The following is a 24050-nucleotide window of genomic DNA, read 5'->3' on the forward strand; positions in this document are numbered from 1 at the left end:
CTCTGTCATCGGCATGACGTTTTGCGAAACCGTCAATTTTCGCGACACCTATGATTATAAAATAACGGCTACCGGATAACGTTCCTGAAATTGTTCTCTGGGTACTCATTATATAAAGTATAAAATACACAATGTTCTAAACTTCATATTATTTGAAATTCCTACTCGTTTTATTATTTTTCATTTTAAAACTTATTTTGAAAATCAATTTTGTTATTAATTGAATAAATTAATCCGGCGCCATTTTTAATTTAATTTTTGTTAATGAAATAATAAATTTTAGAAGAATAAATTATCATAAACAAAACTTTTATTTTGAATTCTTAATATGCACTGTTTTAAATTCACATTAAATTAATAAACAATATACCTTAAATATTTCAACTGTAAAAGAATTAATTTCAGTTAAGCTGCTGAAGTATTTAAACTATATTGTTTATTAATTATGTGAATTTCGCTTTTTCCACTTATCCTGATTAAGCAACGTCGATGTATAAACGCACAGCAATTCGTGCACGCTTCATTCCTCGGCGTTTCATTTATCCGACAATGCATCACGCGAGATGAGGGTGCGCACATTAATCCGCGGTCCATTCTAATTAATTTCGTGAATCCTGGGGATGGGGGCGGCCGATCAGCCGCAACTCAAATAAGGCTTTCCATATTTTAGCACGAGCGAGTCACCGCGAATAGAGAAAACGCGGTGTGCTCCGTGGTGCGCCAGAGCGGTCAGAGTCGGTGGCACAACGCTGGTAGCGTAACCGGTATTGTTCGTGGTTTACCACAAAGGCCTGCAAATGCCGACTTGCAATGGAAAGCCGGCTACCCCGCACACGACGCGTCTAAACAGATGCGGAAATACGATGCTTACTGACTGAATTTTCCTCCGGCGTATGAATAAACGAGTTTGTACGCCTGAAAGTAAATCGAAGCCCCAGAGATCCATGATATAAAGGCACAAAAACAAAAATTAATTATTATTCTCGTTGAAAAAATTGTTTCATGAAATATTTGTGTTTACAAAATAATTTATAATTTATATTTGTATTAAATATTATATAATATTTGTATAATTTTTATAAATATTTATATAATATATTATATGTATAGTCTGTAATTAATCTTACTATATTCAGCGATTTGAGATTTGTTGTCACAAAAACTAATTTTCTATATCGTTTTCTTCTTTAGGAATGTATGTAGAAAAAAATAGAAAAAAATAGATTGATCGTTGGTTGTTTACCTGTATAAAGAATTATTTCAATAAAAAATAGACATGTGCTCTAATGAAAATATAATCAATAATAAAATGAATTAAGAAATAATAAAAAAGTCTGAATTATTTTATTTAAGTACTTTAAATATTTAAAATAATTTATCTAAAGTTTTATTGCGACGTAAAGATCAGTTCTGTAAAATAAACAAAATTTATTTATTTATTTACAAAATAATTAAAAAAACAATAATACTTGGGATAAATCATCTTATATACTTAAAATATTTATATTAAAAAATTGAGATTTTTCTTAATGTTGTAAAAAATAATTTTTAATAAGTTAAAATGAATAAATTATAAAAATATGTTATTAAATAAAAATATAATCTTATTCACACAACTTTCATATGTATATAGTTAATTTGAAGTTAATATTAACATTTTCGAATTTTATTTACTTTGCAGTAACCGCATGTCCGATACATCCTTAAAGAACTTAAAATCGTGTTTTTTTTTCTAATTAATGATCACATTTCTATAATAATGCGACCGTTTGTAACGCGAAATCTGTTAATTTGTACAGTTTCGGTTGAAAATGGTACGACTACCGATTCGTGAAGCGAATTAAATCTCAAACGCGGGGACGAATTGCGCTCGGCCTTCAAAGGCTACGGCCATTAATCTTCGATTAAGTGCTCAACGATCGGTCAAGGTAATTTCACGAGTTTTCCTGAATTAGGAAAGACCGTCTCTCACCCTCCTGATGACCGTGGCCCCGCTTGTCGTTCCCTTCATTGCCGTGCAGCGCTTTCTTTCTTTCCATGGAGGGGAACCACCGTCAGCCACCAGTATGTCACCGTACAGACCAGCGCGCCGGTACAATGAGGGTCGACCGTGGCGATCGATATGTGCACTCGACGGAAACGACCTAACGAAAGGTCGATCGAAGTGAAATCACTATGTCTGCGACCTCGCGACGCGCGCAGAAAAAAAAACAAAAAAATATCGTACATTTTGTTAATAAGTTATTACGAGCTTGATCTGAGGACCGCGCTTGCATCTACACCCACGAGCTGTATATTTGGAAAAAAATGAAAGAAAAACGTCTAGTTTGTATATAATAAACGATGACAATTATATTCTTATCATTAATGACAAAAAGAATTTGTCTAGAAGTAAATTAATTATACAAAATTAATATACAAAAGTGATTATTTCTCATTAAATGTATGGCGCAACTTGATATTCTGTGCTATAAAGAAATCTTATTCTTTCCTTTAATATCTTCTACTCGAATAGTATTGCTGAAGATATTAAAGAAAATAAATTTATAATTTTGTGCAAGAAAATACTAATTTCCGGCTTAATAAAAAAGTTTATAAACGAAGTTTTGCTACGATTTTTGAAAAGCGTTCTATAGCAAAGGTAAAAAAGGTTTGTTGGGCCCGTTTATACGTTATTATGTTTTTTTTTTTAAGTTACTGAGTACGTGGATGCGATATAAGCTCTCGGCAAAAACTGATTGAATCCCCCAAAATCCAACACCTTTATGGATGCTGGCCGTCTGTCGTACACTGTGCACACATTGATATATCGTCCGCATAATGGCGCTATTGAGGCATTACTATTATTGGCGAGATTTGGGGAAACGATCGAGCGTGCTAACGGATTCGTCGCAGCTTGCACGCTGTTTGCAAATAGATCTCGTATAGGAAATTATTGTTCGCGCAACAGCAATCTTGATGGATCAGTTCATCTGCATTAGCAATATGCATAGTCCTTTGAACTTATAACATTTATTTGTACAGAAATTAAATTTTAATGTGTAAACATAAGTAAAAAATAATTGAAGGCTTTGTTCTTTACAACTGAAAAAATAAGCAAACATATTTTATTACATATTAGATATTCAAATAATTGAATATCTAATATCTAAATACGTAAAATATACCACTGCAGAAATTAAAGTAAAAAAACAGAGAACATTATTTTTCCCTTTATATAAAATAATTTTCACAATTTAATGAGGTAAATATACAATTATGACAAATTAAATATATATATAAGTAATCGATGAAAAACAATAAAACAATAGGTAATAAATACGTGATGTAACTAATTGAATAATATGTCGTAGTAGTTAATCATGAATCAATATTATTACGGAATATTATTACAATGAACGGGTGGATCTCGGAAGCAAAGTGAAATTTTCTCAAGGACTAGAGAGGAAAATATTATCCTTCCATTTTGGATGCTCCGAAGGGCTGTTTTGACAGATCTCTCGGTCGTATTCCGTTTGATCGAACGATCAAACTCACCTATTTATTTTCCTAACACTTGGTCGTTACATTATAAGGGGATACCCACTTGCTCTAGTCATGCAAATTGCTTTCTTTATCAAGATTCTTTTGCATAATAATGAGCAAGTGCTATTCAAATGCAGTAAAGTTTATTCACGATCGTGGAAAATTGTCAAAAAAATAATTTTACTTTTTATCATGCAGATGTTTGGAAAAATTCGTAGCATTATGAGTCCAATTTTGCATTATTTCAAAAATTTACATGTAACTTTATAAAGAAACTATACAGATTACTATATATCATATGTAAGAGTATAGATTAGTACGATTAAATTTTATATTTAATTTTAATTTTAATCGATTAATTAACTCGTTATAAAACAGTTCTATATTATTTTTAAAATAAAGAACTGTTAGTGCAATTATAACATTTTACCTTGTTTGTACTTATAATGAATTATGTTATTTGTTGAAAAATACTATAACAAAAACAAAATTGAAATAAAAAATAATAAAATAATTGGAGTTACAAAATTAAGATAACGACAGAACTTATTTGAAGATAACACTAGCTAATTGTAAAAATTGGTAATTCAACTCACATTGATTGGACGAATCGTAGTCATGTTTTACGTGTAATCTCACGGATTATATGGGTGGATGTAACTTCAGACACGATTTGTGATACATCTGCTATGCGGTGGCTTCAGTGCAGGACGCGTGTCCTGGCACGTGCTTGTCCATTCTCAAGCCACCGTTCCATTCCTGTAAAGTGGATCAGAGTACTTCGTTGGGAGAATAGAATCTATAAAATTACGACTTTTATGTCCCAGTATCATTTTTCAATCTTTTATAAAACAACAAAAAATAATTTAATAGTAAAATACGAAATAATGAGCAATGTTACATACTTCTCTATAGATTCTATTTCTTCCCAATTACGAAACCTCAAAAATAAAACTTTTTATATTTTATTTTACATATAAATATAATTATAATTAATAAGGCATATCACCATGGCATGTAGTTGGTAAGGATTTCTTTAAAAGAAATTTACGTAAAATATGTTTTTATTGATCAGTTATAAATTATATACAATATATTCCCTGAATCAGCAGTTGCGTATTATAATAAGAGCACTGATAGGCATTTTATAAATATATATTTTTTTAAAGTAACTTAAAAGCTTATTCCTTAAGATATGCTGAACGAAAATGAGATCGAGCGCTTGAGATCAACTAAGAATATTGCTGACTAGAATAAGAGGAACGTAGATAGTATGGTATTCGAAACGCAAGAAATCTATCATTTATTATCTACAATTAATCTTCAATAGTGAATTCGACATTTTCTTTATCTTTCGCACTGAAACATTAAATCAAACTACTTTCTAATATTAGCGTAAAAAAAGCTTTTTTATTAATTTTGAAGTAAAAGCGCCAATCTTGTAAAAAATATTTTTCTTTCTCTTAATTGCTTTCTGATTGATGTACAGCAAAATATGCTTATTGAGGATTAGAATTGAATAACCTTTCTAATCGATTTACATCATTCTCGAATAAAATACTCTCTTATAAAGTAGATAACGATAATCATAGCACTGTCCATTTTTTTTTACAATCACGTCAGCTCTTTGGGAAAGAAGCATTCTTCAACTACAGTTACATTCAACTTCTTCCTGTAGTTAATTTTTTGATTAAGTACCAGGAGATAATCGTTCTTGTGTCTCTTCCATTATTTGTAACAGCGTAGACAGAGAGACTAGGTCTGAGCTGAATCCATGGATAGAGATAATCAACACTGAAGCAACTATTAGAATTTATCTGCACTTCGTCGACGTCTAAAGACACTGATACATGGCGTTGTGATGAGACATGTGATGATGAGTCGGCGGTACTAGCTGATGTTGAGGACGATGGACTTGGTACATTCTCTGGTCGTAGCATTGCTGGTACTGCATCGGTGGACTCACGCTCTGATCGCTGTAGCAATCGTACTCCTGCCATTCCGGCGCGATGAATCGCTCCTGAGGTGGGTACGGGAAACTCGCGGTATGTTGCGGCCCGAGCCTCTTCTGGGCCGCCACCGCGCAGCTTCCGCTTGATGAGGTGATCATGTTGCCATTCTCGGTGATGCTGACGGTAACGTTGCCGACGTTCACCGTGATCTCACCGCCTTCGGAGTTGCCTAGGGTCTGCGACAGTGCCCAGATGTAGTTGTGCGCGAACCGAAGTGTCTCGATCTTCGTGAGCTTCGTATCCTCGGGAAAGGTCGGTAGAGCCATCCTCAGACGTTCCAGGGCGTCGTTCAGAGTATGCATTCTGTGACGCTCGCGGTCGTTCGCCTTTATCCGCCGATTTCTCTTTAATCTGAGCACCTATTTGAAAATGGGCAATTTGAGAGAAGAAATCGACGTCTGATTTTCGAGAGAATTATTTGAAAGTGTAAGATTTAAACAAAAAAAAGGCAAACAATGATAAAAATTTTAATTGGATAGACCAATTAGAAGAATATCTAAAAGATATCTGGATTTTTTTAACGTATTTTAATGTAAGTGAATTTTAATGTAAGTGAACTCTTCTACATTATTTAAGAAACTTTTGGAATTTTTGTAATTACTTAGTATATAAAAATATATATAAAATGATTAATGGGATTTAGTATAATGATGGATTAAATATCAAGTTGCACTGATCTATATATACCTGAGTGGGACTTTTACAACGAGTGTTCCGCGTTTTTTTGCGCTTCTCTTCTTTAACCGGAGGGAACAGAGTGTCGCCTGAAACTTCGTGTTTCGGCGATTCAAAGCTAACATCGAAACCAGAATCGGAGGAGCTCGAGAGTTCATCGAAACCTCCCTCGCTACAGAATGAGTACTCTGACGACATCGCTGTATCTTGCTGTAACGCAAAGCGATAAAAAATTTTGTAATGATGCTTCTGTACTCATTGCATGTGCGAAAATTATTACGATCACGAGATGATTGTTTTAAAAAGTAAAATTTTCTTTTAAAATATTTAATTTCATTTAATTTAACTTAATATTTTCTTTTAAAATATTTAATTTTATTTTACTTCTTATTTCCCTCTTCAAGATTTTTAAGTTACTTTACACTTTTTACAATCTCGATAAAACCAGTTTTAATTCTTTTTTATCGAGCTTTTCTTAAAAAAAAAACGTATAGAATATATTACCACGTACCATGTCAAAATCCGAACTTGTAATTTGTCAAATATCTTCAAATAACTTAGGCAAATTATAGGCAAAGTGAATTTACCGAAAAGCACTTAGCACACAATATAAATTGCACTCTCGAAAAATAAGAACAAACATCAATCAAAATTCATATCACGCAACGACGGAACGACGGATCGAAACGAGAAAATAAGAATTCACCGACGAGCGGACTAGGCGGGGTACAATTTGGTACTGTGCATGTGGCAAGGGGCTCTTAGAACATATATACCGTCCCGGGGGTATTTCGTCCCCTCCACAAGCCCAGGGCCACCGTGAGGCTCCATGGGGCACCGAGAGAGTTCACCCCATAATCACCATAGAGGGGTACGTCTAGCGTTCTCTCCGCTCCCTTCCTTGTGTATGCATTAGACGCGTGCCACGGCGATGTAGCCGCCTTGTTAGAAGATTAGAGGTTTTTAGGACGATTACACCGCTTTGAGATTATCGTATATAAACGGTCCCCGATTTTTTACAATTAATTCCCGAATCCGTTTTCACTGCATTTGCGTCGAAAAATCAAAATACACAATGTTTCAAGAAACAAGAGCTAAAATTAAAATTTGCATTTCAAAATAATTTTTTAAGAAAAATTTCAAGCTTCTAATTCTTTCTTATCAATAAATTTTCAAAAAATTTCCTTTTATTTTAAATTTCTTTTTAAATTAAAAATTGTTCAAAAAAACTTTTTATTAAAAATAAACACATTTTTCATAATTGTTACTGCAAACAAAAGATTTTGTAAAAGTATTAATAACATGTTATGCTTTCTAATATTTAGAAATTTCTAATATTTACTTTCAAATACCGTCTGTCTGTGAAGTACAACGGGTTAACCGTGAACAGGCGTTTTTCATCAAACGAGTAAAAGGCGCACAATTCCGCATTGATAAAATACAATCTTTTATATATAAATAAATTATATAATTTGATTTACATATTATTAAATCTCATATATAAATATTTTAATAATTTTTATAATTTAATTAAGTATTATATTATTTGCACGGGAGGATAAAATGGAAGATTATAAAAAAACAATGTGTTCTTATTACTTACAATATTTCCTCATGAAAGTTTGCAGTCTTGTGCTTATCTAACGCTCGTGCATAATACACGGCTGAAAATAAGTTGTCGATAATCTAATAAAATCAACGGTGACCATATGTCATATGCGCTAATCAGCTGATAATGTCAGATATATCACTATAGAAACCAGTACCGCGTTAACGGGATACTTGGGGAAGAATTTCAACGAGCAAAACTACTGTAAAAATCGATTTTTTATATCAGTTGTTACTTCACCTTTCTTTCTCTATAAGTTAAATCTTAGTAATCTTCTTCTCAGATTCAATCTGCGTTATTGTATAACAGTTCTCATAATGAGATTAACATTTTATCTCATTTCAATTCTATTAAAATTATAAAGTAGATCAGTTAGAAAAATATTACGACAAAGATGTGCATTGATACACGCGAATGACAATTGTTATCGGGCTTCATTTTGTAACTTTATCAACCAAATAAATACCATAGCGCTGTAATATGAAAGAAAGTGCGCGGTGTTCAGTAAACGAGATTATCAAAAAGTGTATCTTATGCACTTAATACCGCAGGATATTAGTTTGCACAGGAATCAACGAAGCGAAGATAGGGGCACTGATCAATTTGATTTATGAGTATTAACTTCCATCAATCGCGGTATCATCAATTTTTGACACGCAGGAACGTTCCAGAACGATCGTTTTAATACCACGTTCACGGCCGGTGTCAGCAAAACTCCGGGATTTGACTTCGCGCGAGTTTACGGCCAATAATATAAAACCGGCGCCTACACACTTCGGGAACGAAAAATATCGAGAACACGTGTCGTCTGTTTGCACGAGGATTCGTGATATCAAAGGATATTCATGTACATTCTGAGTGTACTGTCAATAATTTGTCCTACCGAAACAAACAAATCCTCTTTCCGGTGATGATTATGTGAATTTTTAACTTCAAGTCTGATATTTGGTGTAAATCGCGTGCGAATTGACCAGATTGTAACATATGTCACTGGGGGACAATTGTAAATATCTCTCGTGATTTGTTTGTACAATTCACCAAGCACGGAAGGTTACTCGAGAAAAATTCGAGACATCCTGAGGTACTCATCGTATGAGTGCTTCTTTTGTTACAGTTGCGTTGAGAGAGGTTTTTGACTTACAATTACAGCGCAAAATTTTATTAATGAAATTTAGCATGTACGAAATATATCTCGTAAAATCTCCACATTCATGTCTTTTTTTATATTAATTAATATTAAAAAAATTAAAAATATATTAAAGTTCTGGAAATAATTATTATTGTTAATATTAATTGTCACTGTTTATTTTTATTTCTTTCATGATTAGCAGACTAAAAGATATTTTAATCTTCAATATTAATTGATCAAATTATCAAACTGATCCGTTTCGCATTAAAAAGTGCTACCTTATTGTCCGAGTTGTACGGCTGGATATAACGATTACAAGATATTTTTAAAAAATTGCTTTACATCAGGGAAACCGTTTGGATCATCACGAAATCGCTTTTCGAACGCTTGGTTGCAATCTGATAACGAGCTGCAACGCGGCACATGAGTTGCGCGGCCGCGGGTTCTTGCGCTAAATCTCCCTTATGCCGTAAACGGAAGATGAAGCGTTTAATGCGAGCGTATTACGGCACCGTTCGATCAATTTGCATAATTACAACGCTCCTAAGTAATTGTCCGGACACATAGTCTGTTTATTAACGTAGCACCTAGTAAAGGTACATCGACCGACTTAACACGGATCCGTCTTCGTATCCCACGCCATTCTTTCAAAGGCATTGCAACGGTTCAACGTACTATTATTTGCGCATAAAGAGAGGGGATGCCATTCATATTCCGCTAGTTTTTTTTCGTAGTGCATTTAAATCAGAAAAATTAAAAATTAGTGAAAGATTTATACAATAAAAAAAGAACAATTTTGCTGAAATACAGATCTAAAAATAATTATGTTAAAAAAACCATTCAAAAATTTATATTGGATTATTTACGCTTAAGCTAGTTGCTAAGAATGTCAAAAATTTTTTGTGACAGTATCATTACCTATGCTTGAATCCCTTACATGATAATTGTGAGAGTCCAATACAAAATTATTTTCTGATTTGTATCTTGCTAAATTTTTAGATATTACAGTAAAATTATATTTTTTTTGTAGAGAGACATTTATTATTTATAAACAAATATGGTGATAGTTGTGATTGCTTAAATATTTGAAAACCTGAAGATAAAAGTTTATTTTTCAGATTAGTTTATTTACATTTCTATTACATCTTCTATCGTGTTTGTTTAATGGTAGCCATAAGTTTTTAGCGTGAAGCACGTAGAGTGTAAAGAAAATTGTTACGACAAGGTAAATAGTGTCATAGAAAAACGACTTATATAATTTCTCCACTTGTTGTAAAGATTTAACTACAACGGTCGGAGCGTGGGCTGGAATGAAATCACTTTCTCCTCGTGAGAATATGGCACTCTATTCGGCATGCGCCTCCGGATGAAGCTCTGCTTATAATGAAATAAGAAAAGAATTTAAACATTCAATATTCACGAAGCGATGTTTGCGCGAGTTAGTCATTGCAAATGATTTCCTATATGAGAGAGAATGAGAGAGAGAATGGCGTTGGTCTGATTTATTTCCGGAGGAAATTGGTCTTTCACAAACATCCACGTTGTTAAACTTTTTATCGCTGACACGCTTTCTTAAAATAATCATTATTATTTCATGCGTGTAGCGTTATTATCTTGTGAAAATGTAACAACCGTGACAGAATACTTGACGAAAAATCTAAAAATATACAAACATATATGCTCGATTATTTTTATTTCATTGATTTTGATATAAAATTTTATAGAATAAAAATTTTCTATATAGAACAAAATTTATTGAAAGAAAGCTAAACAATTAAAAAATTTTATTATCGAAATCTTATATATTTATTATATGTTACAAATTCTTTTTTTAATAATTGAACAGAAATATGATATATTGTTGCCAGGAAAATGAAAGACCGTGAAGCACGCAAAAAGATGTCTTATATTTATGGCGTTTCCTAACATATATTTTTTCTGCAACATTATTTGCGCACCCTTTAGAGAACAGAGAGCCCCAACCCTTTTCACACTTTGAAAATTCGTAGCGCCGATAAAAGGTCGCCGTGAAATCGACGGCCGTTACAGACACATGTTCGATCGGCCGGCGGAAATATTGGAAATTACACGAAAGATTTGTCCCAGAGGCGTGCAGAATCGAAAATCAAATAAAAAAAAAGGGGCGTGTAGTACGCCGCGAGGTACGCCGATCGTACATTCGCCCAAAACTGTCAAGTCCCCAAAAAAGGGTTTGAAGGCGATTCGCTCTGATTGGATAATTTATCGGTGAAGTGCAATCAACGTAATCGCGCCAACTGGTTTCGCAGGTATCCGTGAAATATTTCTACGAGTTGGGGAAGAAAGAAACCTTTGTAAAATTATTTCTTTAAATTTCGTGAATGGGAATTTAGGGCGAGTAATTTTTGTTAAATAAATACAAGTTATTTAATTAATATTCTTAATTTTGTAAATGTATGTATTGGTGCATAAGTAATGATGCTTAATTATAATATCGAGTCATTTATCTTGCATTAAATGATAGACATACGTATCGTACTACAATATAATGACGCGAAGAAAGTTAAGAAGCGGATTTATTACAACACATCATGAATAAACAGAAAGCTGTTACGTGCAAACCACACGAATGTAGTTCGAAAGTAGTTCCGGAAAGCAAATTCGTGTTCTTTGCAAAATTGATCAGTTATTGGTCGTAATGACTCTATTTTATTCAGAGAAACTGTTCAAAACTGATGGAACAATAAGTTGACGAGTTAAATAACGATTTATTTTAACAGACACGTTCATAAAATCAACCGTGTCATTAGCTCGTGTTTGTCGTTTAAAAAATTACGTTTTTACAGAAGTAATTATACTTGAAGATTTTAATTATGTAAATACGAAACAAATTTGTAATTCAAAAAATTTTTTTAAAATACAAAATTGCATAAATTATGGATACTCTTTTTCTTCATCAAATTATTAAATTACTTAAGCAAGTTCATTCTAATGAAATGAAGGCGCACTAGGTCACTTTTTGCCCTCTCCCCCCCCCATGAAAACGTTTCAGCCGACAGGGATGGCACAGCCTCACGAAATCGCGATCCTGTGATCGGTTCGCGATCGCGATTATTACGTGAGAGGAATCGCCATGCCAATTCGAAAGGTCTCTCGCGTGTGAGAGAAGCGGGAGCTCGTGAGAAGTGGGTTATCTAACTGACAACACCCTGTGCCTCATGTAGTTCACGAGAATTTTCCCATAGTCGTAACAGGACAAACGTCTGCAGAAATAAGTTGCAAAAACAGAGAGAAGGGGAGGGAAAAAGAGAGAGAGAGAGAGAGATAGGAAGGAATTGCTTAGGAGATGATGTTTATGTTGGCAGACGCGATCTCTCCCACGACGCTCTCTCTCTTCCTCATGATCTTACTAACGTGTGCAATTTATTATCGTACAAACGCGCGTCGCGCGTGGACGCAACGCGTTACGTATCTTCTAGATTTCTGCAGCCCCACAAACACGAGATCCACCATTGTGCTCGGAAATCTACAATAAAATATGGGAATACAAAGGATTAATTTATTTCTCAGATTCTTCCTCCTAATTCCTCGTTAGATACGCAAGCCATCTCTACTTATATTTAATTATAAATTATAAGCAATGAGAACTGTGTAATTGTGTAACACGTGCGTATAACGCAGCTTTGATGTAAGTTAATCTTGATAGCGAGTGATTATAATTCTATGAAGATTACAGTATATTTTACAATATTTTGCAATTAAATTATATTACCCTCCTATTGCGTTACAATATTTCTAATAGAATATTATACGAATATATTATTAAAAATTAAAATAATATTAAATTAAATTTAATTTAATTTAAAATTAAAATAATATTCTAAAAATATAATTTTGTAATATTATAGGAATATTGTATTAATGTTATATGTCCAATTTGTATAATATTTGTAATTTATTATTTTAATATTTGTGGAATATTATAAAAATGTTCTACGAATATTATTTTTGTTAAAAAAATTAATGTGAAATTATTCTGCATAAAATATTCATAAACTTTATAACTATTACATTTAAAAAAGACTATATTTTTGATAAAATATTGAAGTAAATAACATTATTTATTTCTCATATAATATTTTAGAAATATTATTTAATATTAAATAATATGACGCTTTATAGGGACTAATTTTTCATTTATTCTTTTTTTTAATAAATTGCCTTTTGTATCAATTGGCTATCGGCTACATATAACTCAATTTCAAGAGTCTAACATAAATTCTCGGGACCAAACAGAGAATTGAGACAATTATCCGTTCACCAGCGTGGCGCGGCGATTTCGACAGCGTATGCTGTAGAAGTCGAGGCGCGCGTACATCGCGATTGGAAACCCAGAATCCGGTCCGCCCGATCTCCGACAGCTTGGATAGGTCTTGATCAAGCACGTTGTCCCGCTTCTATAGAGAGGAAAACAATCTCCGTCCGACTTTAGATACTGGCGCGATACTCTATCGTCGAAGGTGGAGTCGCGCTCGCCACGGCCTTTGCTAACTGTACAAATCCCCTTCCCCGCACGTTCTCTCACTGTAGCGAGGTCTTCCTCTTACCTGAGTGATTTTCTGCCTTTCTCTCGGTCCCTCTCTCATCGTCCTTATTCCCCGATCACGCTACGATTCACGGATACCTCTTTTCCGCGTCCTTTTTATCCCCACCGAGAGAAAGGGCGAAGACGAAGAAGAAGGAGAATGAAAGAAAGAGAGAACGAGAGAGAGAGAGAGAGAAAGAGAGAGAGTGGAAGAACGAGTGAAGAGAAGGGAGAAGAACGTAGCACGTCGAGCCTTCGGCATTTTAACGTTGCTCTTTTATAGCCTGTACACGTTAAACGTTCGCCTTAACGCGGGAGAGACCTTTTGAACTATCTCTCTGACGAGATGAACGAGAACGAGGAACTCGCGGGAGATAAACTTCACTGCGTCCAGATGCCATCTTTGAAACGCGGTTTAACTGCTGATCCTAATCAATCATATTATTTTTTTAATAAACTATTTCCATTTTACAAAAAACTTGAAATAATTTGCCCAAAGTATATTTAAAAAATTATAATGTTATATTTTTTTTATTTAAGATTCTTAATAAATAATTCTTTAATAATTAATTAGAACAATATACTTTATGTATACTCTCTAACGTTAAATTTACTCACATACTAATATAAGTTAAGTAGTACATTGCTCTTAATAATCATCATTTTAAGAGGCAACATCTTGCTGATTGGATATTAAAGTTGAAGCGGCTCTCAAAACTTGAGACTGTATAAAGAGGTTCCTAAATACGATAATTGTTTAATTATTATGGATACGCGAACGCTTCGTTGAATGAAAAAAATATTACTTTCTCTTGCAAAGCTTTCTCTTCAAATTGCAATTATTGGCATGCATTTTTTCACAGCAGCATTCGTGTGACTGAAGCTAGGATTCGCTTCATTTCAATATGTACAAATTCGACCTAAAAAAATAAACTTTCTCAATGGTATACCTGGAGACTAATCAAAGAGCTACGTCGAAAGGTCGCAGCACATTCAAGATTGCTTTTAGCAAACGAAATGTCAGGAAAACTGATGACGCAATTTCATTCTCATCATCGATTCGCTTCTCATTACAGCCCTCTTCTGTCGTTTTTCACTACTGTCAGATTACACGTCAACCATGTAAGTCAGTACAATTTATTATAAACAACGCAAATATTTTCGATTGATGATTTAACTTGTTTATCAAGAAGTTAACCGAGGCTGAATTACTAAATCCTTATTGCAAAAAGTTCAGCCTCATAGTGCTTATATCACAAAACAAGTTTTACATATTTTGTACGTCAATTATAAAATATAAAAGTAAAAATCAAATATGTATCGCGAAAGCTGAAATTGTTTTTATCCAGCAGACTTTTAATCGCGAAAAATTGCTCTACATTCCAAATTTCTTCGAGATCAATCCTCGCGTCCGAAGGTCGGATCAAACTGATTTTGAGGGTCACCTAATACCCCGATCAACAATGCGAGAAAAAAGAACTCGTTCCTCAGGTCGTCGCCGTCCTCGGTGGAGTACAGACTATAGGTTGTCTTTACTCCGAGGTGCGCGGCTTCTCTCTCTCTTTTCTCTCTCTCTCTCTCCTTCTCTTTCTTTCTCTCTCTCCATACCTTCCATTCCCGTGGTGGAGGCCGCATACCTCCTTAGGATGCAGTATAGACCTGTCCATTGGCTGGCAGACACCGGTTCTCTTTTCGGTCCGGAGCGACGCCGACGTTCAATGATACCGAGAGAGTAGAAAAGACACTCTCGCGTCTGTTCCCGTCCGTTTAAGTTACCTCTCCGCAGGTGCGTCATGCGGATCCGACGCGATTTCGCGAATACGTTTAAGTGAACATAGAATTGAGTGGTGCGCGGGAATATAGCACGTGCGGTGTCGTGACACGATGAGGTGATAAACCGTGTTGTGCAGCGCGGCATTTCGGAGCGACTTTGGAAGCGGTAAGTTCTGCGAGCTCATGGATAAGCTTTTCGAATTTGTGGCGTGTAAGAATTGCCGAAAACGTTTATCCGAATGTTAACTTTTCGACGTGAAGAGACTGATGAAATAACGGAGAGGATTTTCTGTAGGATTGGTGGTGATCGGTTAGCTTTTTTCAGTTCTTTTCAAACTCGGTAGGTGTCGCAGAAATATTAAATGCCAAAGGTTGGAAATTTGTTCATCTTAAGACAACAAAAAGTGCTCAATTAGATCGATGCAGATTTAGTCTTTGTCTCAATTGCCGATTGGAGATCTTATTGTTTTCATTACTGATTGAATGAAGGTTTGCATAATAGTGTTCCGCTAGGATTATTTCATCTTGTGTCAAAGGGACCTATGATCTTCAGTTTTTATTCCATTCTAGCACGCTTTGCGTAACAATTATTATCTTTAGTTGAGTACACTGGAGAAAACACTTTAGAGTTTATAAATTTATAAGAAGAAAACAGTACAAATAGAAAAGGAGGGATTTAAATCAAACATTGGACCAGAGTATGATTGCAAATCGACGTTCATGCAAATCGAGGGATCGAGGTCGTCGATTGAGGATGTCGTCTTGTTCTTCGATCATTTCTTGGGGCAACGGTATAATCGTGCTTCTTCTTTTGTTCAGTGCCTACAGAACGGTGATGCAGCGACGGCACTAAAACCTGTATCGGTTATCTGGTTTCAATAATATTTATACGTCACATTAAAATTAACAATACAACTTCGACAATTTCGAAAAATAGAGGAAACAATTCGGATATTTACATGTTTAAATATTTTGATGTGTAACATTTTTTACATTATAATATATAATTTAGTAACGTTATACATTTTATATTAATTTGCATTGCGTGTTCGAATTTTCGGGATTTGAAGGACGCGTTCTCAAAAATGCCAACGTATTGTTACGGATAATTGAGCAGTCTGGCGAAACCACTTAAATCCGAATTTTTATCGTCCTTTTCGTTACTCGTCGCGCAGAAACCAGTTCCAGTAGTTTGTTTGCGGTCTGGCGAAGTCCTGGTTTCAAGGAACCGGTGTCAAGTTCGAGGAACAGGAAAAGCTTCGTGGGCGCGAATTTTTCGACGGCAATCCTCCATGCACGCGTGCTGCGTGACTTCCGTCAATTATGGGGACAAACGATTCCGGGGATCGTCGGAATTTCCCAGTTATTCGAACGACATGAACCGAAGGTTCCATACTCGCGAACAAATCACACAAAGCGTATACGCAAAATCGTTATTACACGCTACGAGGAAGTAAAAAGTACGTGAGTTACTACCTTCGTTTCTAGGCTCATTTACGAGCGTTGATAATTTAAAAAAAAATGTCCTTTGCGAAACGTGCTGATGAAAGTGAAGATCTGCAGGAAGATATGCACGCACCAGAATATTCCTTTTCTTCGTCATTCATCCTGGCATCACTTGGTCACGCAGTGTCAGGATTCCAACCGCGTAACGTAACGGAGACCAGAGGAAGAGGGGTGTAACGGTTTTTTTCTTTCTCTCTTACTCTTTCCTCGCTTCTGGTTTCCTCTTTCGCTCATTCCTGCTACTTGTCCCACTTGCGCTCCTCTTTCCTTCAATTTGGCCATCTGTTTTAGAATTATTTTAAAATATAGGTCGAATGAGCTACAATCTCACCATGTTTCCCATTAATTTTAGTTATTGCTTACCTTCACAGAAACAAGGATATAGAAAATTCTGCGGTAAATTAAGCTTGGTATGATTTGCAGAAATTAAATAGTAAATTAGAATATTTAATAATTTTAATATAAAATTTCGTTTCTTTATTAATGTCCAGTATCGTTTATCGAAGACGTAATCTATAATTTATCAACATTTTCTTATTTGCTTAAAGAAGTGTTACTTGGATTTCTGGAAAAAAATTTACAAAAACAATGTATACATATTTTATGAAAAATTTCAATTTTATTACATGGATTTGCAGAAATTATTCCGGGAATAAATGATTAATACGTGACGTAACGTGACGTTATTTGCAGAAGCCAAACAACATCTTGCTATTAAATGTCAAAGAAATTTCTTTGCGCTGACTAATGAATTTACAAGAAGCAAGACATTGATTAAATTCAAAATTGATTTATATTCTTTATTATATAACAAAATTGTTATTAATGTAAAAGAATAAGAATTATTATGTTGCAAACCAAGGAATTATTTTACATTATTTATAATTCATATTTACCTGTCCGATGCGTACATTCAAATTCCACATAAATTCTTAATGTGATTGCTTTTTGTAAAAATATTTGTAACAGAGTTGTAACAACTTGTCATGAAAATAAAATTGCAGTAGCCATAAAACCGCAATAATTAAACATTGGACAGCGATGAGTCTATGACGATCTTTCGTAAGCGTTAATTTCCAAACAGTTTGTTGCACGAGAATTGCACTTGGTTCCTTTCTCGTTGCACAGCTGCGACCGCAGTCATCATTCAATCTCTCGGTATCATTTTATACTTGGCTGGCAGTAACGGTCACCTCTGTTTGAGGTTCTCCGTACGTGTCGCAATCTTCTCGACAGAACATTGATACGCACGCGGTTTATCGTCGTTACGGTTTTCGCACTTCGTAGTTTTCCGCATTACTCCAAGTATAATACGCGAAGTCGGAGAAACTGAGTTTCGAGATAATGCGCTCTCATTAACGTGTGCATCATTCAATGTTCGTGTTAAATAAGAATTGCGAAATCATAATCGAGTCTTTCAATTATGGATCAGCCTTATAAGCGCTATAATATTTAATATTAAACAAAAGAATTCCTGAAACATTATTTAATATTAATAAAAAGTGATTACATGTTCACTACTGATAAATATTGTATGAATATTTTATTGTAGGAAATATTCATGTGAGAAGTAAATAATATTATTTACTTCAATATTTTAAATTATCGGGAATATTACAATTTTTTAATGTAATAATTATAAAGTTTATGAATGTTTTATGCACAATAATTCACATTAATCTTTTAACAAAAATAATATTTAAAATGTAAAACGTTTTCATAATGTTCCACGAATATTGAAATAATACATTACAAATATTATATAAAGCAGACATATAACATTAATACAATATTCCTATAATATTAAAATAAAATAGTATTAAAAATATTGTAATATTTTTAAAATATTATTTTAATATTATTTTAAGTTTTAATAATTATATAATATTCTAGGAATATTGTAGCACTCATTGGGAGATATAAAAGTATCGCTCGTACCTGGAAATTTTCATGTTTATAAATAAATCTTACATATTCAATGCCATTAAATTTATTTTTCTTTTTTCTTTTTTTTGCATGTACGGATATAGGAGTACAGAAGTTTATTTATCTAACTTTATACTCAGAATGTAAAAGTGACTGTTAATTTTTTTAGTTTGGAGATTTCGTCGAATGAGTAAATTGGCTTCATTGTCCGCGAATTTGCATTGGCTCACGTTGAACAATTAAGAGTAATTGTTCTACGTAGTGAAATCTCGCGCTTTCAGCGTATGGTAATTACAGGCCTCAACTTTCATTGTGCATTCACAGCCGAGTGCCATTACCTGATTTTCAATTCGTTTAAGTCTAAAGAAAAAAAAGACTGAAGAAAATTGCGTTTTATCTAATCACGATGGCATAAAAAAGCAATGATGAAATTCAAGACACGCACAGTACCTTGCCAGTTTTATGACGTAATACAACGTGATCAAGTAAAATCCAAGTTATCACAGAGAAGAAAACATATTTAAAGTAGAAAAGAAACCTTTAGCTCAAAAAAGTATGCTGTTATCTAAAATAATTGTAAGACTTAAAATTCATATTAATACCAACAAGTGCAAAAATTCCACGAACATATACATACGCGCATTATCCTCGTGCCCATCAGCATCGTATCTTCGTATTCTTACCGAGCACTGCTTCTCGTCTTATTACGAACCCGCTCGTGCGTGCTCGTTCGCGTGTCGTATCTCTCGCTGCAGGAGATTGCATCTTGCATCGCGCGTAACACGCGCTCTTCCTCCTCCGGCGCGGCTAGGTAAATAGGGATTCGCGTTCGAGAGCTATTCTTGGGTTGTACGAAAAGAAGGGGGTTGCACCAAGTATACGTACCAGACAACCGTAAATTTCCTTCCTCTGGTCGATTGATAATTACATCTTCCGGGGGACGCGATTCCTCCGATGGCGGCCGCGGCCGGCAGAACGCGGAAGTCGAGGTCGCTCTGCACGCACGAAGGCGTCGAGGAAATGCAGGGCCATTACCCCACGTTGTATGTCACTGTTGCTCTTGTCGGCGTCATTTCTTCCTAGGTGCTTGGTAGTAACGCGTCTCGTACCTGCCCACGCGATATCAAGGATAGAACTCGAGGCTCGCTGATGTCATCTCGTTGCAAAGTGGGAGTGGTAATTAAGAAGGCGAGCAACTTTATACGACGATCGACTTCCGCTAATTCGCTAATGTGAATTCCAAATCAGCCGTCTTCTGCAAAAGAATAAAAATTATTAAGTTGCGAACCAAGAAATTGTTTCATGTTGTTTGTAATTATTCGTATGCCTTCGTATTATTCGAAGCATTTAAATCCCATAAACATAAAAATCCGTTGATTTTTTTAAAAGCAATTGTAACAGTCTAGCTCATCTTGCTCTATCAGCTCTATCTTCTTATTTAAAACAAAAGATTTTAACCTATGATATTAAAATCTCACACAAGAGATATCTTTTAGATTTCTAAAAAAAGATATCTTGTGTCATACATTTTTTGAAAAGTTGCGAAAAAATAAATTTTTAAAAGATATCTTCTGCAACATTTCGAGATGTCATTTCAAATATTTGTGCAGATGTCTTGAAGATATCTTCTAGAAATTTAGAAGACATACGACGAATATCTAAAAAATATTTTCAAGATGTCTTTTAGAAATCTAGAAATATCTTGAATAAGAAATATTTTTAATAAGACATTTTGTAGATATCCACAAGAGACTTCGACGTTTTCTGAGATATCTTCAGACATTTAAATAAAAATGTGTATTGGATACATAATTTTTGCGTGATACATTTTGCACTTTTAAAGTCCTCTTCTCTAAGCATAAAAAGATTTCTCTAAGTAAAAGACATATTTCGCTTTACATAAATTTTCTTAGAAGATGAATTATGAGGCAGACCATTTTCCCTCTATAAAACATGCTACAAAAACGGCTTTCTTCGAACTCATACGACAGATTTCTTCGGGTACGCGCAGGCGAAAAACCGTCACGCCTTTCTGCCGTTCGATACAATTCTTCGATTTGATTTGGTCACGTCGTGCGTCGTGCGTTTTCATATATAGATCGACTTCCACGAGCTCCTGAAATGGAATCTGATTTCTAACGGCGTTTCACTCGGCGGAAAACGCATTTCGACGTCGTGCCGGCCGGCTGAGATTGCGGAGGTTGCCGGCAGTACCGGTCGCGGTTCGCCTGCACGGCAGACTTCTCTCTCGCGTAGAACGACCAAAAAGAATGCAGCAGTAAACGGCAGATAGTCGCGTTTAAGTGGAAGCTAAAGCGCCTTCGAATCTTGTATCCTGCTCACGCGATTGCCGTTTCCTATCCGCACGCTCGTTTGCATGCGTCGATTGTAACTTTTCGAATAATGGTTCGACGAACTCACGACTAGCATACGAGCCTACGGTGTATGGCTTCGATAATATTTTTCGACGAACAGTACATACTTTTTTTTGCTTCGATAATTGTATTCTAACTCTCTTTTCTGTGCTAGAGATAAGCGTAATTTTATTTACTGCCATAATTATACATCGGATAATTGATTTTATTCTTATTTTCTATCTTTATTTAAAAAGTAAAATAAAATCAATTATCTGATTTATAATTTAAAACTTTTTAAATTTACTTTTAAGTAATAAGATATATTTTCTTTTTCATTTTTTTTTTATTCAAAAAAGTAATTGTCTTGATTATTTTATTTGAATTGTTGCTTCATTTATTATTTAATATTAATAGTTATTAGCAGTTAATATTAGTTTTTAAATTAAATTTGATTAATTTTAATTAGTTTATCTTATTGCTTTGCTTGTCGTTGCTATGACTGATTTTTCGATAAAGCACGAATCGATCGCAGATGTGGGCGATATTTTTACTGTTGGTCTCCACGTGGTCGTCGTCATGGGGTCAGGTGATAAACAGGGCGCCCCACTTCATCCAAGGTGGAGACATGGCCAGGTTGGCTGTGTCAGAGAGTGCACCACCTGGTGCTCCCGTTTATACCCTCCGCGGGGAGGATCCTGAAGAGTCCAGGTTGCATTATTCTATCAGCGGCGAATACTTTACCGTGAACAGAGAAACCGGAGTGGTGATCCTGAGGAAAGCCTTAGACAGAGAAACACAAGATCTCATTGAAGTCATTATTAGCATAACAGGTAAAATTGCGGAATCTATTATATAATAAGATCATCATAAATTAGCATGCTTTAATTTCTATAATAAATAATCTTCACGAAATTACAAGAATTGCTTTATATATTTCTATAATATTAGATATTATCTAATATATAAATTCTTGAGATTAAAATTCTCTTCTCGATTGAAGTTCTCTTTTTACTATAAAATATTATATACGTTTAATGTTTATACAATAAACTTTGATACTTGTATTGTCCTGTATATTGAATTGAACATAACAAAGAAATTTATTTTAGCGAGTTATTTTAATAAGAGAAAAATCGATTCAGTTACTGAGGACAAGTTTCTTCGTTCCAGACGAAGGTATCGCCGGGTCGGAGCCCAACACGGTGTCTCTTCGTCGCGAAATAGCTGTGCTCGACGAAAACGATAATCCACCGGTTTACCATGGCCGGCCGTATGCAGCCAGAGTGCCAGAAAGTGCGCACGTGGGTGGCTTGTTACTTCCTTCGGGCACGATCACGATCACGGATCGCGATGGTGGTGTGAACGCCGACGTTCACGTACAATGCGTCTCGACGTCGCGCGACGACGACGTCTGCGAGATCTTCGACGTCTCCACGGAGAAGGTAATTAATTTAGAAATATTAGAAAAATTTAATTAATTTAAGAAAAAAATACTAATTAAATTAAATAAAAAATAAATAAAGCCTTCAAATTAAATTAAGTAAAAATGTAAATACCTCTAGAATACATGTCAGTTGCAGTTGTTATTTTTAAAAATTTCAAATTGTCTTATAAAAATGGATGAAAAATGATTTATTGAGATTATCGCGACGGCTTGTTTCAGCTCGCTGAAGGGAAATACGATGTGCAGATCACTTTGGTGAAACCGTTAGATTACGAGAGGAGAAATTCATATTTGATTAATTTGCTGGCTGTCGACAGAGCCAGCGATCCATCGAAGAGGTTGCAGGCCAGAGCGACCGTTGCCGTTGATGTCCTCGACGTTCAGGTAAGTAGGTCTTGATCATCACTGAAATAACCACGCGCACAAAGCCGGCGGTAATCCTACATTAGATAATAACATCGTTTACGCTAAAATTAGCAAGAAATCATCAACCTGTTATTCAATCTTTGCCTGTCAGCGCGAACGCTATCAAATGAAGGCTTATCTCGGTCATGAGTAACGCTTAGAGTTCATTCGCGTTAAAGTGACGAGTATCCCAGTCCTATTTTTATTTCGCATTCTTTGTTCTACTTGTTAAGTATTTAGCATATCATATATTTAGACATTGATTTTTTAAGTTTAAGGGGGGATTCTAGTGTAATAGGCCAAAAAATAAGCGATTTTTAAGATTTTTTTTCTAGAAAACTATTAATGATAGCCAAATAAAACTTTTTGGGATAAAAAGAGACCTTCTTAATCCTTATTTACTTTTTATTAATTTAACTTTAATTGTAAAAATATTGAGTAATAAAAATTGTTTAATTAATAATGATTGAAAAAATTTTGAGACTTGTATCTCAATAATTACGATTTAATTTGCGAAAACGTGCAACTAAAAACGTTCAATTTTTAATAATTAAAGTAATGTTAATCGGGCTAAAGCAGCAAAGTACAAGGCATTGCAAAATTTATAAAAACAGAAATGCAATTACTATTGTAAGCAGTGAGATAAACATTTTGCATAAATTTTTTGTTTCAGGATCAGCCACCTGTTTTCCTGAATGCGCCTTATAGCGCGGCGCTTCCGGAGAACACCGCAGCTAGTCACACGGTTTTAATAGTACGAGCGCGTGACGGTGACACCGGTCAGTCGAGAAATCTGTTACTGACGCTGGAGGACGACGATGCGGGTCACTTCAATCTCGAAATGTCCCGCGACGGTGATGTCACGGTTGGCAAGCTGATCACGACAAACGTGTCCCTTGATCGCGAGGATCCTAGGATCCTGCAGAACGGTGGCATTTATACCTTCCGAGTCAAAGCCACCGAGCTGATCAACAATGAAATACCAGCCGACACCGCGACGTCGATCGTCACGATCGTCGTCACAGACGTGGACGATCTTGTGCCCACTTTTAATGAAGATTACTTCAGCATCAGAATCTCCGAGGACATTGGAAAGAATACTCCTCTACCAGGTCGTTTAGCTTG

The 24050-nt window shown here is 34.9% G+C and overlaps 2 protein-coding genes and 1 long non-coding RNA gene across 8 annotated transcripts in view; 1 reads left to right on the forward strand and 2 right to left on the reverse strand.

The window, feature by feature from the left end:
• The window catches only part of LOC105204063 (cadherin-87A), an 80388-nt gene that overhangs the window by 46116 nt on the left and 10222 nt on the right, over positions 1-24050 (forward strand). Inside the window, exons 1-5 of one of the 3 annotated variants that reach the window (XM_026134803.2) lie at positions 15154-15453; positions 21593-21906; positions 22247-22518; positions 22740-22904; positions 23599-24037. In XM_026134803.2, coding sequence (XP_025990588.2) covers positions 21609-21906; positions 22247-22518; positions 22740-22904; positions 23599-24037 — 1174 coding nt within the window. In that variant the 5' untranslated portion in view covers positions 15154-15453; positions 21593-21608. Of the gene's footprint in view, positions 1-15153; positions 15454-21592; positions 21907-22246; positions 22519-22739; positions 22905-23598; positions 24038-24050 lie in introns of those variants that run through there. The other 2 variants (XM_011173091.3, XM_026134802.2) reach the window with 2 other exon arrangements.
• On the reverse strand, positions 4403-6954 carry LOC105204061 (basic helix-loop-helix neural transcription factor TAP). Of its 2 annotated transcripts, XM_039451071.1 has the most exons (3): positions 6724-6954; positions 6225-6422; positions 4404-5896 (listed from the first exon to the last, which is right to left on the reverse strand). In XM_039451071.1, the coding sequence occupies exons 1-3, from the start codon at positions 6724-6726 to the stop codon at positions 5360-5362; spliced, it is 738 nt and encodes a 245-aa protein (XP_039307005.1). In that variant the 5' UTR covers positions 6727-6954; the 3' UTR covers positions 4404-5359. The 2 variants fall into 2 exon arrangements, with proteins under 2 accessions (XP_011171389.1, XP_039307005.1); XM_011173087.3 differs by lacking the exon at positions 6724-6954 and having other exon boundaries at positions 4403-5896; positions 6225-6704.
• LOC113003797 lies at positions 15825-20132 on the reverse strand. Of its 3 annotated transcripts, none has more exons than XR_005575107.1 (7): positions 19605-20126; positions 19357-19526; positions 19170-19284; positions 17690-18267; positions 17157-17358; positions 16764-17075; positions 15825-16143 (listed from the first exon to the last, which is right to left on the reverse strand). It is a non-coding gene; the product is annotated as an uncharacterized LOC113003797 (long non-coding RNA). The 3 variants fall into 3 exon arrangements; XR_005575106.1 differs by having other exon boundaries at positions 16867-17075; positions 19605-20124; XR_003268686.2 differs by having other exon boundaries at positions 15825-17075; positions 19605-20132.

Source organism: Solenopsis invicta, chromosome 6 (genome assembly GCF_016802725.1).
Source record: "Solenopsis invicta isolate M01_SB chromosome 6, UNIL_Sinv_3.0, whole genome shotgun sequence".
Classification (NCBI taxonomy): Eukaryota; Metazoa; Arthropoda; class Insecta; order Hymenoptera; family Formicidae; genus Solenopsis; species Solenopsis invicta.

What these genes read in the sequence shown, in the direction of transcription:
- LOC105204061 (XM_039451071.1), bottom strand. An exon ending in GTTGTAAAAGTCCCACTCAG is followed by an intron (nt 5,897 to 6,224) that starts GTATATATAGAT and finishes ATTTTCAAATAG; the next exon opens with GTGCTCAGATTAAAGAGAAA.